Source organism: Pantherophis guttatus, chromosome 7, assembly GCF_059756535.1.
Source record: "Pantherophis guttatus breed Tessera chromosome 7, ASM5975653v1, whole genome shotgun sequence".
NCBI classification, from domain to species: domain Eukaryota; kingdom Metazoa; phylum Chordata; class Lepidosauria; order Squamata; family Colubridae; genus Pantherophis; species Pantherophis guttatus.
The window spans coordinates 54,102,755-54,122,763 of record NC_142069.1 but is presented as its reverse complement, the minus strand read 5'-3'; the positions used below and the strand labels follow the sequence as shown (position 1 = coordinate 54,122,763).

Genomic DNA, 20,009 nt, shown 5'->3' with positions numbered 1-20,009 from the left:
TTAAGTGAACTTCACTCCATTTTATGACTTTTTTTGCCTCATTTGTTAACTGAATCACTGTAGTTGTTAACTTAGTAACACGGCTGTTAAGTGAACCTGGTTTCCCCATTGACTTTGCTTATCAGAAGGTTGCAAAGGTGACACTGGGACACTACAATCGTCATAAATGTGAGTCAGTTGTCAAGCATCCATGGTGCCGTGGTGACACAGTTGTTAGAATGAAGTACTGCAGTCTACTTATGCTGACTGCCAACTGCCAGCAGTTTGGCAGTATGAATCTCACCGGTTCAAGGTTGATTCAGTCTCCATTCTTCCGAGGTTGGTAAAATGACGATCAAGATTGTTGGGGGCAATAAACTGACTCTGTAAAACTGCTTAGAGAGGTCTGTAAAGCACTGTGAAGCCTAAATCTTAGACTTATAGCACTTGGCCTATATGTCTAAGTGCTATTGCTATTTGAATATCAATCACGTGACTTTGGGGATGCTGCAATGGTCATAAGTGTGAAAAATTGTCATGTCACCTTTTTCAGTGCTGCTGTAACTATGAATGGTCACTAAATGAACTGTTGTAAGCCTAGGACTACCTGTATTTGATTTTACTATTACAGAGGAACAAGTAAGTGATGAGAGGACTTAGAGTTAGGTACCATATGTTCAAGCTTACTTAGTGTTCTATTTAAAGTTGCATTCTGTTTGAAAAGGTTATTCATCCTCCCAATCTGATTTAAAAATAAAGTCCAGAGTGCAGAGACCTTGAGATTGCCATCAACAGCAGTCTGGACACCTGATTATATAATTCTCTATTATGATGAGATGTTTTTCATTAAAATCAAAGCCATTCTTTTTAAATATGCATCTAGAATGGAGGAGAGCAATTTTAGCTCAACAAAGGCTATTTGGAGGAAGTTCATTGAAAGGGGAAATTATACAGAGTGAGTAACCTTGTGATACCTTGAGATACAATCAAGAGCAGAAATATTCCCATTAAGGGCTGGATCCATTGAGATCATTCCATTCACTAGGAATGATCCCTCTTGCAGCTTTCACATATGTCATGAAATTAAATGTAGATTTAGTTCTATATGTATCCAACATATAACAACAGGAGTTGTCTTGTCAATTATTCTACTAATATAACAAAACACACCAATACACATACATGCAGACTGACACTGCAAGTAATTGCCTTTATTTCTGAAATCTGAGTGCTTGTTACTGGAATAGGCTAGAATAGAGTAGCAGTAAGATTGCATGTGTATGATTGTGTGGTATGTAAAAAGGGAGAGAAACCCCCTATATATATTATAATTTTCCTGACAATAATATGGCAACATTTTGTTACATGGCAAATGGGTATAATTCCAGGCTTATAAGGAAATGTGGCCCCATTTTCCAGACAATTATGAAACCAACCAAGGGTTAATGCTGATTAGAGTTTCAGTCATTAGAATGCCTGCATTATTTAAAACCTATATTTGATTTTCCCACTGGTCACAGGTTCTATTACATATACCTAGGCCTAGGTGCTCCAAAACCCAAGAGAGCCAACACAACCATACATACTCAACAGCTAGTACTCATTATTTACTATACCATTCTTCCCCAATTCTACAACAACTCAATGTTGAACACTACTTTTCTTTGTGAACCCTATTTCTGGAAAACAATATTCTTTTATTTGACTTGTGCTAATTCATTTGTCTTGGGCCAATGCTTAAGTTTCCCAAACAAACACAATCCATTTTCCTCTCACACCACCATCTACAGTTGCCTCTTTGCTCAGCATTTACAGCTTCCAGTTGCTGGGCTGCCTAGAGAGAAATCTTAAAGGGACAGGGTACCAGCAGCCCGGATGCTAGCCAGTTTGCAGGCAGCCTGTCCTCTCACACCAGTGCTTCTTTTGTATCTGTGATAGTTAGTTCACAAGGCAAAGTGCAGCCATCTGACTTTTCTTTCTGCTCAGTACAGAAAAGAAAACAGACACCCTTCTTCCTCTACAAGGGAACAAGAGAAGAAGCTCCACCAACAAGCAAAGGAGCTGCACATGACACCCTTTCATGGACAATTCATGCTGCCTTCCAAATGTAGCTTGTCCAGGAGCCAAAAAATAGAGAAGCTGGAGATCACAGCAAGGGCCATCTAGGGGCAGTAGAACAAGCTGACCATCTCTAAATAAATGTGTTCCTTTTACAGTTGACCTAATGAAGAGAATTACAGAGGTTGCCTGCCAAAATTTCTGTAGGCTGATAATTAAGCACCATAATTCTATAGGTTTGACTTACATGTAATCAACATACTGTGTTGGGAATGAACACAACCATCTCTGTCCCTTCAACCACCTTAGATCTGATTGGCAGAGGGAATAGCCATTGGGAAAAACCTTTTTATTAATCAATATTGTGCTGGATAGAAGACTTTAACTTAAATGAATAAATGAGCTTCAATATGCCAATCTCAAAAATCCTTTCTCAATAATATTATAGAGAGCTATTAAAGACCTAAATGCTAAAATTTAATATTTATTTGATCCATACTTCTAAGGCTGCACAACATCTCTCTCTCTCTCTCTCTCTCTCCCTCCCCCCCTCTCTTTTTCACAAGAAGCCTCCAGCCACCGGTAATTTTCGGCTGCCTTCCGAGCAGCTCTGCTGCAATGCCATCCCTCTGGGGCAGCAGGCCATTCTCCTAGCCAGATCTGACCGTGAGCAGCACTGGCAGGCAATGGGGTGCATGTGTGCGGCTGGTGAGAAGAACAGGGTGGCAGCAGCAGTGACAGGACTTCAGGCCTCTTTTTCGGCCTGTAGTTTTCTGTAGTTTTTGGCACAAGCAGCCTGCAGTTGCCACCTCTTTTTCAACACAAGAAGCTGATCAGAGGCTTCTCATGCTGAAAAAGAGGCGATGGCTGCAGGCTTCTTGCGCCGAAAACTACCGGCCAAAAAAGAGACCTGAAGTCCTGCTGCTGTTGCTGCCCTGTTCTTTGCACCGGCCGCACACGCGTACCCCATTGCCTGCTGGTGCCGTTTGCAGCCAGACCCAGCCAGGGGAATGACCTGCTGCGCCGGAGGGACGGCATCGCAGCGGAGCTGCTCAGAAGGCAGCCGCTGTAGTCTGTCCCTTTAAGGTACTTTGACGTGGGGGGGAGAGTGGGACCATAAAGGTAGAGGCTGCAGGAACTGCCTTCCGAGCAGCTCCACTGCAAAGGGAGGCAGAAAAGTTCGGCTAAGTCTTTTCTTCCTTCTCGGGCATACACACAGAGTGTGCACACATCTCACAGTGCCGGGACTTTCTGTGAGAAGATGGCGTATGGGCGAGTCCTCTGGCTCCATGAGATGTGTGCCTGTTTGCTCTGTGTGTATGAGGCTGAGAAGGAGGAGAGAAGCAGCCAGGTTGAACGCTAGAAGACTTGGCTGAATTTTTCTGCTGGTTCTGTGGGCGTGGCTTGGTGGACATGGCTTGGTGGGGGGGACATGTGACTGAGTGGGCATGGGCAACTTAACGTCACTCACAAAAAGGTGCCGCCCCACCAAGCCCCACCCACCACAGAACCGGTAGTAAAACAATTTGAATCCCACCACTGTGAAACACCCAAAGCACCATTCCATGCCAAAAGTCTGCCTACCCACCTCCCTCAGTCTGAAGGATGGCAGCACTGGATGGGCCATGTCCAAGAGTTGAATATCCACACAATTTCAGGTAGCCCACGGGCCTCACCAGGCCAACCAACCATCAGGGTCTTGTCCAGTTTTCCCATCTGCAGTAGTATTAGGAATGTCACTTCCCATCTGCAGCCATCACACCTCTCTTACATCCTGGCAGCACATCATGATAGCCTCCTCGACTTCCACTTTCAATGCAAATTGGACCTTTCAAGCTCATCCATACTGTCATCACCAACTCACCTGTGCCTCTAAGCCAGCCTCTGATCTCAGGGCCCCTTGGTAAGCCCTCCAAGCAGCTAGCAGGGTTCCATGGGCTTCTTGGACTCTACAAGGATATCACTAATTCTTGACTGGTAAAAGTTGGTAAGCAGCCATCTTATCCCCCATCTACACAAAACAAAATAAAAACAAAGGAAAGGAAAAGAAAGGAAAAGTTTTAAACAAATTCAAGTTCACTCAGACTTGGCCCTCTCTTCTAGTCACCACTGACTATGAAGTATTATATGGTTCTTTGCATAGATGCCAAGGAATAATATCTCAGAGAAGTTCCCAGGCTTGATTTTAAGTTATTAGGCATAGGATAAAATTATGGATATATCTCCAAAGTTTTCTTTTGTTTTTAAAGTATACCTTATAAAATTAATGCAAGGAGAAAGAGGAAAAAAAGAAACAGTAGTAGTTGTGGTCAAACCGGGACTTGCTAGCTGGGAAAATATGGTTGAGGAATATTTTTAAAGTTCTTTGTTCTTTCAGATTCCAGTTTGCTGAATTGCTTAGGATAGTAAAGTGTGTGAAAGGTTCTGGTGATGCAGTGTGTTGCTTATGTAGTCATCTTAAAGGAATGCAGATATCAAGTAACTCAGTTTCTAGTTTCAATTAGTAGAACAATTATATTGGGAAAGTGCTTGTATTGCTTATGTTTTATGTCACTCTAAGGGATGTGGAGGGTGGTGGATGAAGCATACTTTTTAATGTTATGGTGCAGAAACAGTCAGTATTATTTATCACACTCTTTCTTTCTAAATACTGGAAATAAATAAATAAATAAGCAAGCAAATAAATAAATAAACGAATGAACGAATAGGAAGACACTTAATGTGGCAAAAGAACAATATACTTATTCTACTAAAATAAACCAGACCTTAAAATGATAAGGTTTCAAAAATTGCCACAAGCACTTTAATATGATGATACTGAAGCTTGGGCAACCTAAACAAGGAAAAAGATTTTCACCTGCCAATCTTGTATGTATTTGATTAACAGTGTTCTGCACAAATAATTTGGAGAGGAAAAGGTGCTGTTTAGGATTCTGGGGGGAAAAAGGATTAAATTTTTAAAATAAAACAACCATTAAAGAATATTTCTTCTTCATATATGATTCAGAAAATAATTGAAAAACCTAAATGTTTTAATAGCTTACTTAGGACTATCAATTTTGAACTGCAAAGAGAAAGATAACCTCTAGCTGTCAAAAAAGTGTTAAATGTTTTCTATATCTGTTTGCTACTGAGAATGTTTTTCAAGGTTTTTGTAGCCCTAAGCTTACTTAGCAAAGAACACAATAGGTCTTTGATGAGGGCATTAAACACGTATACTTGTGTAAGAATTTGGAATTCTAGAAAATGGAACAGATTGATGAAAATCTTTTCCTACCAAACAACTGCAAGAGGCTCTATTAAAGAGTAAAATATTAGGGGGAGACAGGGCTGACGTCACAGCAACACAATGCATCTCATGGGGCTCCATGGAATTGCACCAAATTCGACTTGCTAGGAGGTTTTGAGGGACCCAAGTCACCCTGGAGGGGTGATGAAGAGAACACTCCGTCGATCACAAGGAGACAGCAAACTACTTGTTTGATTTGGAGGAAGCTCTCAATCCGGTGGGAAGAAAAGGAAAGCCATTGCCTGCCTGACCAAAGCTGTGACAGCCAACCAATGAAACAAGCATAGAAACTGAGGAACAATGTGAACGATCTGGGTGAGATTTTTCCAACTCCTGTTGAGGAACTTGCCCCCTTAAAGTAAGCCTGGGTGAAAGTGGGACTCAAAGAAGAGGACATGGAATTGTTTGTTTTCCACTCCCCAAGAATAGTGGTGATCAAGCTTGAGAGCTATCTATAGAACTGGAAATAGAGAAAATAGAATCTTTCAGAAAGAGAAAGAAGTCTAAAAGCTAGGAAAGACTGGGGATTTTAATTACAATATAGACTAAGTGGAAAACTTTTTGGAATATGAAATCCTGACCCCTCGGACTTTTAAAAAACTTCGGATCAGATGATATAATTTAAGCTAATGAGAGAGAAAGGAGAGAAATAGAGCAACAGCAACATCTACAGGTGGAGAAAAATGCAGAGAAGTGAAAGTAGTGAAAGCATGACCTTGAACATCTGTTGGAGATAAGCTTGTTTGTTACAATAATACCTACTCAAGCAAATTCAGCAGAGACAAAGAATGAAACACTGTAACTATAACTGTAGCTCTTTGAATTTATATGAAAACTAAACAGACAAAGTAAAGAGAAGCTGGGAAATAGCAAGGAACTACTCCCCCCCTCCTTTTGGAACTTTCCTTTTGGTGATTTATGAGCGTGTGTGTGGTTGAACTTTGGGGCTTGGAGTGCCTAAATGGATTATAAATTTATCAAGAGAAAAAAATATTAGTGTTTGAAGAACCTGAAGACAAACAAGCAATCTTTTTTGGATTACAACAATAGAAAGTGTGAAACTATTTGGAGATTGAGAAAAAGAAGGGGGAAAAAGAGATCTGGTGGTGGATTGATTTGTGAAAATATTTTCTAAGTGGGACATTGGTGGGGGATTGAGGAAACATTAGAATAATGTTTGAGTTATTACTGATTATATTTTTAAAAATTTCTTGAAGGTTTTAAGATTATTCAAAATGACTAGTATTTCAAACTTAAGTAAATTGGGGAGGGAATGCATCTGCATCAGCATCAGCAGCAGTATCAGCAGCATCTAATCTAGCAAGTCAAAGATCTTTGGATAGCATGTTGCAGCAGGAAAAAATGAACACGATGCAGAATTGAAATTAATGGTCCAAACACTTCAAGAAGCTACAACAATTTTTTTTGAAGACATGAAGGAAAGAATGGAAAAGATGTATGATAAAATGGATAATATTCAACAAACAATAACTAAAAATGAACAACGGATCCAGAAAATAGAAGAGAAATCAGAACAAACAGAGAAAAAAGTGGAAGAGATGGGGCGAAAGAAGATATTGTTTATAGAAATAAGAATAGAAATATTAAGATTTGATTAAAAATATGGAAAAAGAACACTTTGGCAGAAATTGTAACTAAGTACAATATATTTGGATATGATAAGTTGTATATGATATGATATGATATGATATGGTCAGTACTCCATTTCATAAAATATGTGGGTATGTATTGGGGGGGGAACCAATAAAACTTGATTTAAAAAAAGTGGAAGAGATGGATAATAGACTTACACAGGCAGATAAAAATCTTTAGAGAACAGTAATTATATTGGAGATGGATAAAGTTAAATACTTCTTGAAGTTTCAGAATATCGAGGAAGAAAAAGGGGGAAAACCTCACAGAGATAAAGGCAGAACTGTTGATGGGTGTCTTGGAGGTGGATAAGCAGGAGATGCTTGCTGGGATGGATGAAATTAGAGTATATACAAGATATGCGTCAAGAAATAAACTTCCTAGCGAGGTACATGTGAGATGTACTAAGAAGGCAATAAGAATGGAGATACTTCAAAGAGCAAGAGATGACCCACTGAAATACAAAGAGAGAGAAATAATAGTTTTGTAACAAATCCCTAGAAGAGTAAGAGATACAAGAAAACAATACCAATTCCTGAAAAAACAATTAAGTAAGTATGAAGTAGAGGTGGTATTAAGCAGGTTCTGACCAGTTCTGGAGAACCGGTAGCAGAAATTTTGAGTAGTTCGGAAAACTGGTAAATACCATCTCTGACTGTCCCCTCCCCCATCTATTCTCTGCCTCCCAAGTCCCAGCTGATTGGGAGGAAATGGGGATTTTGCAGTAACCTTCCCCTGGAGTGGGGTGGGAATGGAAATTTTACAGTATCCTTCCCCTGCCACGCCCACCAAGCCATTCCCACAGAACCGGTAGTAAAATTTTTTGAATCCCACCACTGGTATGAAGCAAATTTCAGATGGCTGATACCTGAGGGAATACTGGTGACCTGGATGGAACAAAGACATAGTATGGATATTATAGAGCAGTGGTTCCCAACATGGGGCTCACGCCCCACAGGGGGGCAATTTGATTTTTAATGGGGGCAATTTGAACCTTGTTTAAACCAAGTTAATGGCCTTTAGGGCTTCCTTCGTGTGAGTAGAGTTCACTTTTTGAGTAAAGTAAGAATTATATGTCATGGGGGCAGGGGGAGGGATCTTGATTTTAGAGATGCTTAGGCAGGGCATGGCCAAAAAAAGGGTTTGGAACCACTGCTATAGAGAAAGCAGAGCAATTTTATGATGAGCAATTTGGATCATATGAGGAAAAAAGAAAAAGAGAGGAAATAGATGACAAAAAACAAGAAGAAGCATCAGGAGGAGGAAACGCACAACAAAAAGAAGATGAAACAGAACTAAAGGAAAGAGCAGAAGGAGAAGGTGCAAAGATAAAAGAACAGAGAGAAATAAGAGCAACTAGAACAACAAGATCTATCTAGATAGATCTTCCATAGTAAAACTATGGAAGAAGAAATAAAACTGCTGTCAATTAATATAAATGGACTGAATTCTCCTATGAAAAGGAAAAGGACTTTTAACAAACTAGGAAAGCTAAAATTAGATTTAATTTGTCTTCAAGAAGTCCACATCAAAAAAACAACATAATAAACTATTGGAATATCCTAAAATTGGGAAATTATACTCTTCATTAGCACAGCAAAAGAAAAGAGGTGTGACCTTATATATTAAAGAAACAATAAATGTTAGACAAATTTTTGCAGATGAAGAGGGGAGAATTTTGTTAGTGGAGATAACAATGAACTATAAGCAAATACTTTTGGTAGCAATATATGTACCAAACAATAAACAAGAAAATTTTTATGAAAATTTACATAAGAAAATTACAGAATTGGAATATGAAAATATCTTTGTGGTAGGAGACTTTAATGCAATTATAGATGCAGAATTTGATTATAAAAGAGAAGAGAAAATTAAACAATATTTGGAAAAAGCGGAATTACCTAAAGTACCTGAAACAGTGAAAGCTATATTAAATGAATGAATATGAATGAGGGAACTGTCAGGAGTGATTAACGGGCAAAAGAACAACAAAACACCAGGACTAAATGGGCTACTGGCAGAATTTTATAAATATTTACAAGATACTGTAGGCCAGTGATGGCTAAACTTTTTGCCATCGCGTGCCAAGGGGGTGGGTGGGTTGTGCGGGTGCATGCCTGCACCCATAATTCTATGTGCCCTGCCCCCATGCATGCGCGCACGAGCCCCCCTGCTCCTGGCACATGATGGCACGGTAGGCCCGTTTTTTGCTCTCCCCAGAGCCTTTCTAGGAGTCTGGGGAGGGCGAAAATGGCCTTCCCCATCCCCCGGAGGCCCTCTGGAGGTCGAAAACAGCCCATTTGCCAACTTATGGTCCCACTGGAAGCGGGGGTGGGGGGCGGTAAGTAAACTGGCTTCATCCAAAGGACTTTTTATAACTTGAACGGTCGCTAAGTCAGTCAAACAGTCGCTAAGTGAATATGACTTCCTTGAATCTCCGTTGCTAAGAGAGACATCTGTTCAGTGAGCTTGGACCCATTTTATGAACTTTTTTATCACCGCTGTTAAGTGAATCATTGTTTAAATCATTGTTAAGTTGTTCACTTAACAATGGTTAAGTGAAGCTGGCTCCCCCAGTAGCTCTGCTTGTCAGATGGTTGCAAAAGGGAGATCATGTGACCCCAGGATGCTGCGACTGTCATAAATGCGAGTCAGTTGCTATGCATCCAACTTTAAATCACGTGACCATTGGGATACTGCAATGGTCATAAGTGTGAAAAATGGTCATCAGTGGCATTGCAACTTTGAATGGTCACTATATGATATGGTCAGCAGCAGCCCAACTGCAGGATCAGGTGGGGGTGGAGAGAGAGCAGAATATTAGTTTATTTGATTACTTTCTTCATCTGAAAAGGGGGACTGGTTTATCTCCCCACCCTCAAAATTCCCATTTTGTCTGTGTATCTTGATATCAAGATATGCAAATTGAGGTTCCCATGGAGGACTTTGAGCTACATGCAATGAGGGAGGCTTGAAGACCGAAAGGAAATTCCTTTGTAGCACCTTTTTTTTTTGCCTGGAGCGTTTACATTGCTCTGGCTTTGATTAGCCTCCCCTTTAAGCTTAACAACCAGTTTCCCTGACATTGTGGACAACCACAAACTGATAAATGCATGACGTTTATTTTGCCTCTGCTGCTGACGGACAGTTGCTAGATAGTTCAGGCACTATTAAACAAGACAGAGAAATAATAATGATCTTATATTAGGTCATTACAGGTAGTCCTTGACTTACAACAATTGAGCTTAAAGGTTCTGTTGCTAAGTAAGACGGTAGTTAAGTGAGTTTTGTTCCATTTTACATCCTTTATTGCCATATTTGTTAAGTAAATTACTGCAATTATTAAGTGAATCATGTGGTCATTAAGCGAATCTGCTTTCCCCATTGACTTTGCTTGTCAGAAGCTGGTTGGGAAAGTTACAAATAGTGATCACATCATTTCGGGACAATGCAACTGTCATAAATACATGCCAGTTGCCAAGCTCCTGAATTTTGATCATGTGACCATGATCAAGGGGATGGTGCAATGATTGTAAGTGTGAAAACTGGTTATAAGTCATTTCTCTCTCTCTCTCTCTCTTTTTTTAAAACAAACTTTATTCATTAAAAAACATTTAAAACAAATATAAGAAAAACATACAACATAAGTCATTTTTCTCAGTGCCATTATGTTCTGTTCCCCAGGCAACTGGCTCCACTGGGAGAAGGCAGTTAAAGTCTAGCAAACAGGTTTGCATACAGATCATTTATTTGGGTATCCTCAAAATCATAGACTTACAATCATGGTGAGTCATGGTGAGATTCATCCTTATTTCATAATCTGTCCCATTTCCTAGTGTAAAATGATGGTAGATCTGTCCCCCTGTTCAGAAAGCATGCTTCTCTCCTCTGTGGCAATTCATAATGGCCGGGCTTTGTTCTACACCCCAGGCAGAGAGCCTCAGTGACCAATCAGATACACAGATGTGGTCACATGTCCTGGACTACATTTCTCATAATGCAATCTCTCTCTACATCTCCCACAATGCAATCTCTTAAGGAGACAGCTCTTAATTCTTAGGTAACTAATTCACTATAATTCACCATCTGAACAGCACACTCTCCACCTGGAATTATAAAATTCCACAACTAACTAACTAACTAACTAACTAACTAACTAACTAACTAACTAACTAAGATAAACAAAGACATAACAGAAAACAATGCAATGTAACTATCTAATTGACTAAAATAAGTAAAGCTATATCATCAAACAATGCAAACTGTAAGTTAGATACAAGGCATGCAAAGCTTGAGGTTCAATCTTGAGGTTTTTCAAGTACTATAAGTTCAGACTTCCTTCGTAGCAGTACCAGGTCGGTGACCGGCCTGCTGTAGAGCTGCTTGGTTGAAGTTGGCAGGGGGGGAGGTCCCGTAGCCGGTCGATACAAACCAGTCCTATGATGGCCCATCCAAGTTCTGTCTTGAGGGCACATGGAGAGCCTGCTGGGCCTTTGACCACTGCCTGGTGAGGGAAGGCTTTGGGTGCGTGTACTCCCAACAGGAGCAGGATTTTGGCTTCAGGATCTAGGACAGGAAAGTGATTAGCAATGTGTCTCAGGTGAGGTATATTGCTTGCTACCTCTGGAGTCATAATCTGACTGCGATTATTTGGTAAAACATCCCATTCTAGCAGTGGTGGCAATGTGAATTTAGCACTCCCATCTATCAATTCTATGCAGACTCTGGTAGCTGTAACTCAGTACATGTTGAAATTGTGAGGTGCGTTTCTTCGGTTTGAATCTCAAAGCAGTCGAAGAAAGTGATTTGGTTAACGATTGATTGCTCTGCATGTCCACTATCACAAACGTTTTCACCACTTCTTCTGGGTGTCCAGCTAGATAGACTTTTAGCTAGGCAGATCTGATGGCATGAGCGAGGGGATGGTGAGTCACCGGATACCAACATGCAGTTGACACTAGTTGTCGTATCTGGGTGCATTTTGTTGTCGTGCTGAGACTCATTGGTCGGAGGAGGGGTAGAAGTCGACTGTGGAGTAGGAGTCAGACATGGTGTCATCTCATGGTCTGGATGCAGGGCAGTTGAGTGCTGGTTTCTTTGGTATAGGTAATAACTCACCTTTGGCATGCAATCTTTGGCTATGTACTCCTTAGATTCACAGCACTTGAAGAAAACTCTGTACTCTGATCAAATCCTTTCTTTTGTTCAGGGGCTTCTGGCGGAATCCTCTGCACCTATTCAGAGTGTGTGAGGTCTTGTGGAGTGGACAGATAGGATCTTCCTTTGCTTTCTGAGGTCGATGCAGAGCATTTTTAGAGGGCTTTACATCGAAGTTCCTCATTGGCAGGATGACAACCTCCGTGTTATGCACTGACACAGAGGTTTTTCCTCTTGCAGCCTGCGCTGGGCTCTTTGTCAGACTGGGGTTATGGCTGGTTCCTTTGGGAACCATTTTTCTGTAATGCCAAAACTTTCAGGGTCAGTGTATAGCTCCATTTGGTAGTCGACAAATTCTTCGAGAAGAGCGAAGGGTTTTTTTCCCCCCCGAGTTCATTGCCTTGTAAGCCGCAGCTAAATTGCTCCATTCTACAGGTAGTTTTTGGACAATAGGCTTTTGCATCAAGTACTGGTCTAGGCAGATAAGTCCCGGCAGTTTGGGTCCTCTTCTGCTGTCCTCAATTGTGTGAGGAGGACAGAGAATTTCCACAGCATGTGGGGATCTCTGCTACTGATGTCCGGGAAATTGTTGACGCGAGCCAAGAGCAAGGACTTTGTTAGTGTAGATATGCATACTGCCAGCTGAGCATTCTCCAAGCTCGCTTAAGAGCAGTGACCAGGTTCTCTAGGTGGGCTGCATAGATGTCACTTACTAATTCTGCCGAGTTTGGTCCCAGCCATGCCAACATATGCTTGAGTTCCTCAGCCGGTCGCAATTCTTCATCGTGGATGGTACTCATGAAAATGAGCTTTTATAGCAAATAGTCTCTTCCCGGGTTGTCCGAGAATTTCTGCACACCCTAGCTGCCAAATCCAACTTTCCCCATTGGGGTGACCGATCTACCTTTCTTCTTGTAGAATCCCTCTGGGTTTCAGAATCATCGTACTCTGGAGGTGGTGACCTACGCCCCAGGGAGGTGACGGGCATGTGCCATAGACAGCTGGTGTTTTCCTGTTGAGTATTTTATGAGGAGGTCTTCTTTCCATGATATGGAGAAAGGTCATGTACTTTGCCAACAGGCAGACTGACTGTGTTCATTGGACCGTGCGTCCTCACTCGAGAGGCCTTGAAGGTTTGGCAGGAACTCCTTAGCCTCAATGCTGAGGTTGTGTATCGCAGCTGCTTGTGTGCTTGCCTGCTGAGGCACATTTGCTGCTGCTGATGGAGTACTCTGGTTGCCCTGTATGTCTTCATTAGTCAGGGTAGGGTGTCCACTTCCAGGGGAGGACTCTCATGGTCCAGATCGTCCGATATCAGTTGTGTGAGTAATTTGTAAACCCGGTGGGTGAGGGTCTCCTCCTTGTTCACTTGGTTTTGGGGGTCCTTCGATCAACCACGTCGCTCCTTCCTGCTTGTGCCGTAACATGTTCTGGTCATCCACATAGGTTTTGACTGTACAAGCTTCACTGTCTGTCTTTCCAGTGTCATAGTTGGGAATGGCGGCTCTAGCCTCCGCTGTAAAGCTGCAGCCTGTGCTGCTCTTACTGCAGCCTCCCATTCATGCTGAAGAAATGCAAGGTTGGCCTGAGTTTTGGCTTCATGTAGAGCTGCAGCGGCTGCTTCTTCCTTTTGCAGTTGCTCTGCTTTTGCAACACATAGAGCTGCAGCAGCCATCGCAGCCGCCATCTCTTCCTTCTGCAGCTGCTCTGCTTTTGCAACATGTAAGCTGCAGCAGCCTCTGCAGCTTCGAGTCGTGCTTCAGTCGTGCTCGCCGTGCGGTGAGACTCCTTGCGGTGGAGTCCCGGGACAATTGGCTGTGATGAGAAGATGCTTTCGAAGAATGGAGGGAGCCGGAGGCAAAAGATTGCTGTGAGATGCTGCTACACAGCCAAGACCAGGATGACTTATGAGGGGGGACCACCTGTGACCGATGAGATGGCGCATGTGAGCAGTGAGTTGCTTTGGATTTGGCCTTCTTGCTTGCAGCTTTTGAATGAGCGGCAGACACACGTGAGCATTGGGGTGAGGAAGCTTCCTCGCTTGATATGCTTTTTGCCTGGAGCACGGTGTGGAAGGAGTCCTTACGACCTTGAAATATCTTCCCACATTCTGCACTCAACATCTCTAAGCATTGCATGTCCCCCATGAACTCTGGGTCTTCTAGCTGCTGCTGGATGTTGACGAGATGGCTTTCAGAACCCTTCCATTCTGTATAAAGTTCATCCATTTTACTCACCCACGAGTGGATGCACTTGTGTGAAAGCTCATCCAGGGCGTGTTGCAGATCTGTTGCAACTTCTCCCAATACCCTTTGTTGCAATGATAATGCTTGTCCCAATCCTCCCTCAGCCTTGACTGCATAACATCAGTGAGCTTCCTATGCTGCCTGAGGTCATAGGTTCTCTGATGTGCTTCAGCCTCTTTTGAATTTTGGATGTCCAATTCTGGGTTTGTATCAAGGTTAGTTGAGGGGAGGATCATCATTCCTGATGAGTCAGTTGCTTCTGCCATGATTGGACAAGACTCCGTGACACTCCATACATACGATACTCCATACATATCAAGATTGGCTGGGAGGACCAACTCTGCTGACACATTAGAGGCCTCAGTCATGACTGGGAAAACTCAGGGGATTTCCTGGATACTTTAGGACCACTAGAGTTCGTTGCAAACTTTAGGAGGTGTCGGTGCAGTTCGCCTTTTGACCACTGGGATGTATTGCAAATTTTAGGAGATGTCGTTGCAGTTTGCCTTCTGACCACTGGGGTGCGTTGCAAACTTTAGAAGATGTCATTGTAGTTTGCCTTCTGACCACTGGGGTCCGTTGCAAACTTTCCGTTGCATGTGTGCAGTGTGGTTGATGCAGTACACCATTTGGCCACTAGGGTGCGTTGCTTGCATAGCGGCGTGGTTGGCACAGTATATCTTTTGACCATTAGGGTGCTGTAACCTAACTAATGCTTGGGTTAAACTGGTTTTAGCGTGTTCCTTGTATAGAGCTGCAAAGCAATTGTCCAATTTGGGGACCCTAAGAGGCTTTCCTCGAAATTGGGTTCCTTTGGACTTTAATTGCTTGCCCTATAAAGGGGATTTAGCTTTCCAGTATTTTCTTCAAGCAAGATTCAGCATGCACTGTAGCTGGATAGTTTCTCTGCATCAAATCTGTTCCTTACAAAATGTCTTTGCGACTTGCTCATCAACATCAACTGCAGATTGAGCTGGCTAGGCTGGGAGAAGCAGAGTGTATTGTTTCAGATAGATTTAATTGTCAGTAAAAAGCCCTTAACAAACCATCATTTCAGGTATATATGTACATATGACAGGAACCAGAAATACCTCACAGACGCAGTTGGAGGCAGCTCCTCGAGAGTCAGGGAATGGATCTCAAACTAATCCTGCCAAGACTGCAGACATAATCCTTGTAACATCTTCCCTTTTTCATTAATAAACTATCATGTTTTAAACATTAAAAACCCCACTAACCCCATGAGCATTACATATATACATTAAAATGATATAAAACATTATAACTATAAAACACTATAAAAAACACTACATTGTGAACCATACGAAGTTCCGATGTAAGCAACTATAACATCTTCCCTTCATATTACCACAACTATATCATTTTAAAACATTATAAAACATGCAGAGTTCTGATGCGAGCAACTATAACTTTACTATAATATCTTCCCTTCAAACAATCACATATTAAAACATTAAAAGAGAAAAAAAAAACATTGCAAAAGAGTTCAAATTGTAAAAAGAAACAATATCAACACTTTCTACAAATTGAGTCTGTCAGGTGGTCGCGAACATCGGCCGCTGCGAGTAATAACTGGCCCTCTTGCGCCAACTGGCTCTCTTTGCACTCTGGGCTTCTCTGACCTCACTGAAACCACTGGGCTCTTCTCGCTGCTTACTGGAATGTCCGGTGCTCGACTGCTATTGGGTAAACCCACTTGCTCCGAGCTCTCATCAACATTAATCTAAGGCCCCATTCCTGTGCATTCCTCATTGTCCATGGGTAAATGCGGCATGGTAATACCAGATACATCTGGCCTGTCCACAGGATATGTAAAGTCTGGCCGCTCAGCTAGACGCAAGTCTAACTGATTGCGACAATACAAAGTTCCATCAACGTCCACCAAATAGGAACATGGAGCCACTTGTAAGCAGCTACCCATTTTCCAGCGACCTGTCCAATCTCCAGGGAGCGGTCTCATCCTAATCCGTTCCCGGATCTCCAATTCTGGCAAATCTCTAGCTGAGTTGTCATATCTTGCCTTGACTGCCTGTCTCTTCAACAGTAACTTTTCTCGAACCTTTGTATTACCGAGGGCTCAAGCAGCCTGTCAGCCACTGGTAGTGATGTCTTTAGTCTCCCTGCCATCAGTCTCTGTGCCGGACTACTGTCCATGCCTTCAGATGGGGTGTTGTGGCTCCGTTACCAGAGCCTGTGTCATCATCAGGAGAGGACTCCGAGAGTGGAGGGGAGGAGTTGGCAAGGCCTCCCTCTCCAGGACCCTCCTCTCTAGCAATGCCTTTGGTGTCTGCTGAAGGGCAAGAGATAGGGCCAGGGCCAAGCATGTCCACGCAGCCACAGATGGACAGTGATGAGGGTAATGAGTCTTGGCTGGACCCACGCCAGCGTCGCAGAGATAAGCGCGCGCAACAGAAGAAAGGGCATGCCCGAGATTAGGCTGAGTCACTGGACCACACCCCACAGGGTATAAAAGGGAGCGTGGTGGCCAGTCAAACCTTGTGACGAACAAAGCTGAAAGCTTCCACGCCATTCTGCATTGCCGGATTTTTGCTTTAAGACTTTGCTGGAGTATCTCTGGACTTGATTAATTCTGTAATTATTGAGCTGCTTTCCTTTGATGTATCAGAAGTGGGGAGAAGTTATCTCTCCTCTTTGTAAATAATAAACTCTTGGCAGGCAGCCACTAGGTTGTTGCCAAGTTCCGTTATCATAAGGAAAAGGATTTTACCGGCTGGTTTGGTCTTTAACTCCTGAACGTCTGTTGGTGTGTGTGCGTGGGGTTGGGGACAGAACATGGGGTATTTTTTTTTTTTGCTTTAATTTATATGCCGCCCTTCTCCGGAGACTCAGGGCAGCTTACAATGCATTAAGCAATAGCCTTCATACTTTTGTATATTTATACAAAGTCAGTTTATTGCCCCCACAATCTGGGTCCTCATTTTACCTACCTTTGAAAGGATGGAAGGCTGAATCAACCTTGAGCCTGGTGAGATTTGAACTTGCAGTAATTGCAAGCAGCAGATGTTAATAACAGTGCTTTAGTCCACTGTACTACAGGCTCCTTTTCTCCAATGTAGAATGGCTTTCCATGGGTCTTTACCTTCACTGTGAGCTTTCCTACATAGTTTCTTAGCGATCTTCACAGCTGATTCAGCTTTGCCATTAGCTTGTGGATGACGCGGTGAAGAGGTCACATGCTCGAACTCCCACTCAGCGGCAAATTTCCTAAACTGTATACTTGTAAACTGAGGACCATTATTGAGATCACCTTATCTGGTTGACTGTGTCTTGCATCTCTTAATGGTAATCTCAGCCGAACAGTCTGTAAGAGGTTTGATTTTCCAAAAGTCAGAATAACGATCCAATAATATTAGGTACTCTTTTCCTGTATAGTTGAACAAGTCCATACTAACAATCTGCCAAGGACGTGATGGTATCTCGTGTGACATCATGGTTTCTCTTTGTTGCGCATATGCATATTCATTGCAGGTGGAACAATTGCTAACAAAGTCCTTGATTTCGCCCTGCATATTGGGCCAGTAAAGCGTATTCCGGGCTTGTCTATAGCATGCTTCTCCGCCAATATGGCTCGAGTGTATGAGCAATAGCACCTCTACTCTCATTGACCTAGGCACTATGACTCTTGGGCCCTTATACAAGATCCAGTTTTGTATGGTGATCTCATCTCTAAAAGACCAAAATTCCCTCAATATTGCTGAAACTGCCTCCTTCTCATCTGATCACCCACTCATGACAATAGTCTTCAGTGCCTGTAAAGCTACATCTGTACCTGTGTGCTGCCTAAGCTGACATAGACGGTGATTTGTGACTGCTTGGTTAACTTCGGCAAAAAAAATTTGTTCCTCTTGCAACCAGCAGACTGTCTGATGCTCATGTTCTCCTCCAAGTGTCACCTGATCTAACATAGCCCTACTCAGGTTATCACTAATATACATTTCGCGTCCTGGCTTATAGACAACATTTAGGTTGTAATTCTGCAAACTAAGCATCATGCTCTGCAACGTTTGGGAGCACACAAAAGGGGCTTCTTGAATATGGCTATTAATGGCTTGTGATCAGTTTCGGCTATGACTGTATCCTGGCCATAAACATAATGATGGAAATGCTGGCAGGCAAATACAATACTGAAGCACTCCTTTTCAATTTGAGCATAGTTCAACTCGGCAGCAGAAAGCGCTCTGGACGCGTATGCGATCGGCTGACCTTCTTGCATTAGGCAACATCCTAGTCCATTTTTGCTCAAGTCACTTTGAATTGTGACAGTCTTCGTAACATCGTAATATTTTAACACTGGAGCAATAGTGACCAAACATTTTGTCTTCTGTACTGCCTGCTCGTGCTTGGGGAGCCAATGCCAAACTGCATCTTTGTCCAGAAGGCATCTCAATGGTTGGCACACTTCCGATAGGTGTGACAGAAATTTTACTAGATAAGTAACAAATCCGATAAATCTCTGCACTGATTTAACATCAACAGGCAATGGCATTTCCACAATGGCTCTGATCTTTTCTGGATCAGTTTTTAAACCTTGTGAGGACAAAATATGCCCATGGAAGCAGACTTTGTGCACCTTAAATTGCAACTTCTTTACACTAAGCCTTTACCTCACCTGCCTACACTGATCTAATAGTGCTATTAACTTCTCATCATGGTCATGCTCAGCTTCTTCATCTGTTTCACCACAGCCAACTATAAGAATATCATCAGCTATTGGCTCAATTCCATCGAGCCCAGTCAGTAATTCATGCTGCTTTCGTTGATATACCTCTGGTGCTACTGAAACTCCAAAGGGTAATTTAAGCCATCTCTTTCTACCCCATGGGGTCCAGAATGTAGTCATGTAGCTACTCATTTCATCCAGTTTACATTGTAGAAAGGTGTCTCTCACGTCAACAAGTGTAAAAACCCATGCTTTGGGTAGCTTGTGCAAAACATCATCCAGTGTTGGCATTAAATAATGTGACCACTTCAGGGCCATATTCAAAAACTTGGGATCAATGGAAATACTAATCTTCTCCGGCCTCCTAATGACAACCATATAACTTACCCAGTCAGTGGGCTTAGTTACTGACATAATATGTCCTTCTGCCTCGTACTTATCCAGTTGTGCTTTAACCTGCTGCTTAATAGCTATAGGCACATTGTGTGGTGCACTTTGTACTGGGGAAATAGCAGGGTCAAGTTCAACATGAACCTCTCCTGGAACAGATACTATGGGGCCCTCAAACACTTCCTGGTATACATGGAGGATTTGCTGTTTTGTCAATGGCCCCACCAGAGATTTAGGGGGGTAACTCACAACATTGTGTAACTCGGCTGGAATGGTAAACTGCATCAACCCCAAGCACTCACATATTGATCCTGACAATAACGGTTTCTGATCAGCTTCCACAATCTCAAATTCAAGTTTATAAATATCCCCACGTATGCTGCATTCTGTTTGAAATAAGCCCAGTGAGTTCATTAATTCTCCTGAATATAACTTCAATTTAGTACTGCTAGGCTGAAGAAGTATCTCGGGTGCCAGTTTCATTTTGTCCTTTAAACTCATAACATCACAGGTTGCACCTGAGTCCAGTTGACAG

At 42.4% G+C, this 20,009-nt stretch overlaps 1 protein-coding gene across 1 annotated transcript; it reads right to left on the bottom strand.

The window, feature by feature from the left end:
- Positions 1–15,938: 15,938 nt before the first annotated feature.
- LOC148112850 (uncharacterized) lies at positions 15,939–19,996 on the bottom strand. Its single transcript, XM_087874318.1, has 2 exons — positions 19,472–19,996; positions 15,939–16,082 (listed from the first exon to the last, which is right to left on the bottom strand). The coding sequence occupies exons 1-2, from the start codon at positions 19,973–19,975 to the stop codon at positions 15,939–15,941; spliced, it is 648 nt and encodes a 215-aa protein (XP_087730444.1). The 5' UTR covers positions 19,976–19,996.
- Between the last annotated feature and the right edge of the window lie 13 nt (positions 19,997–20,009).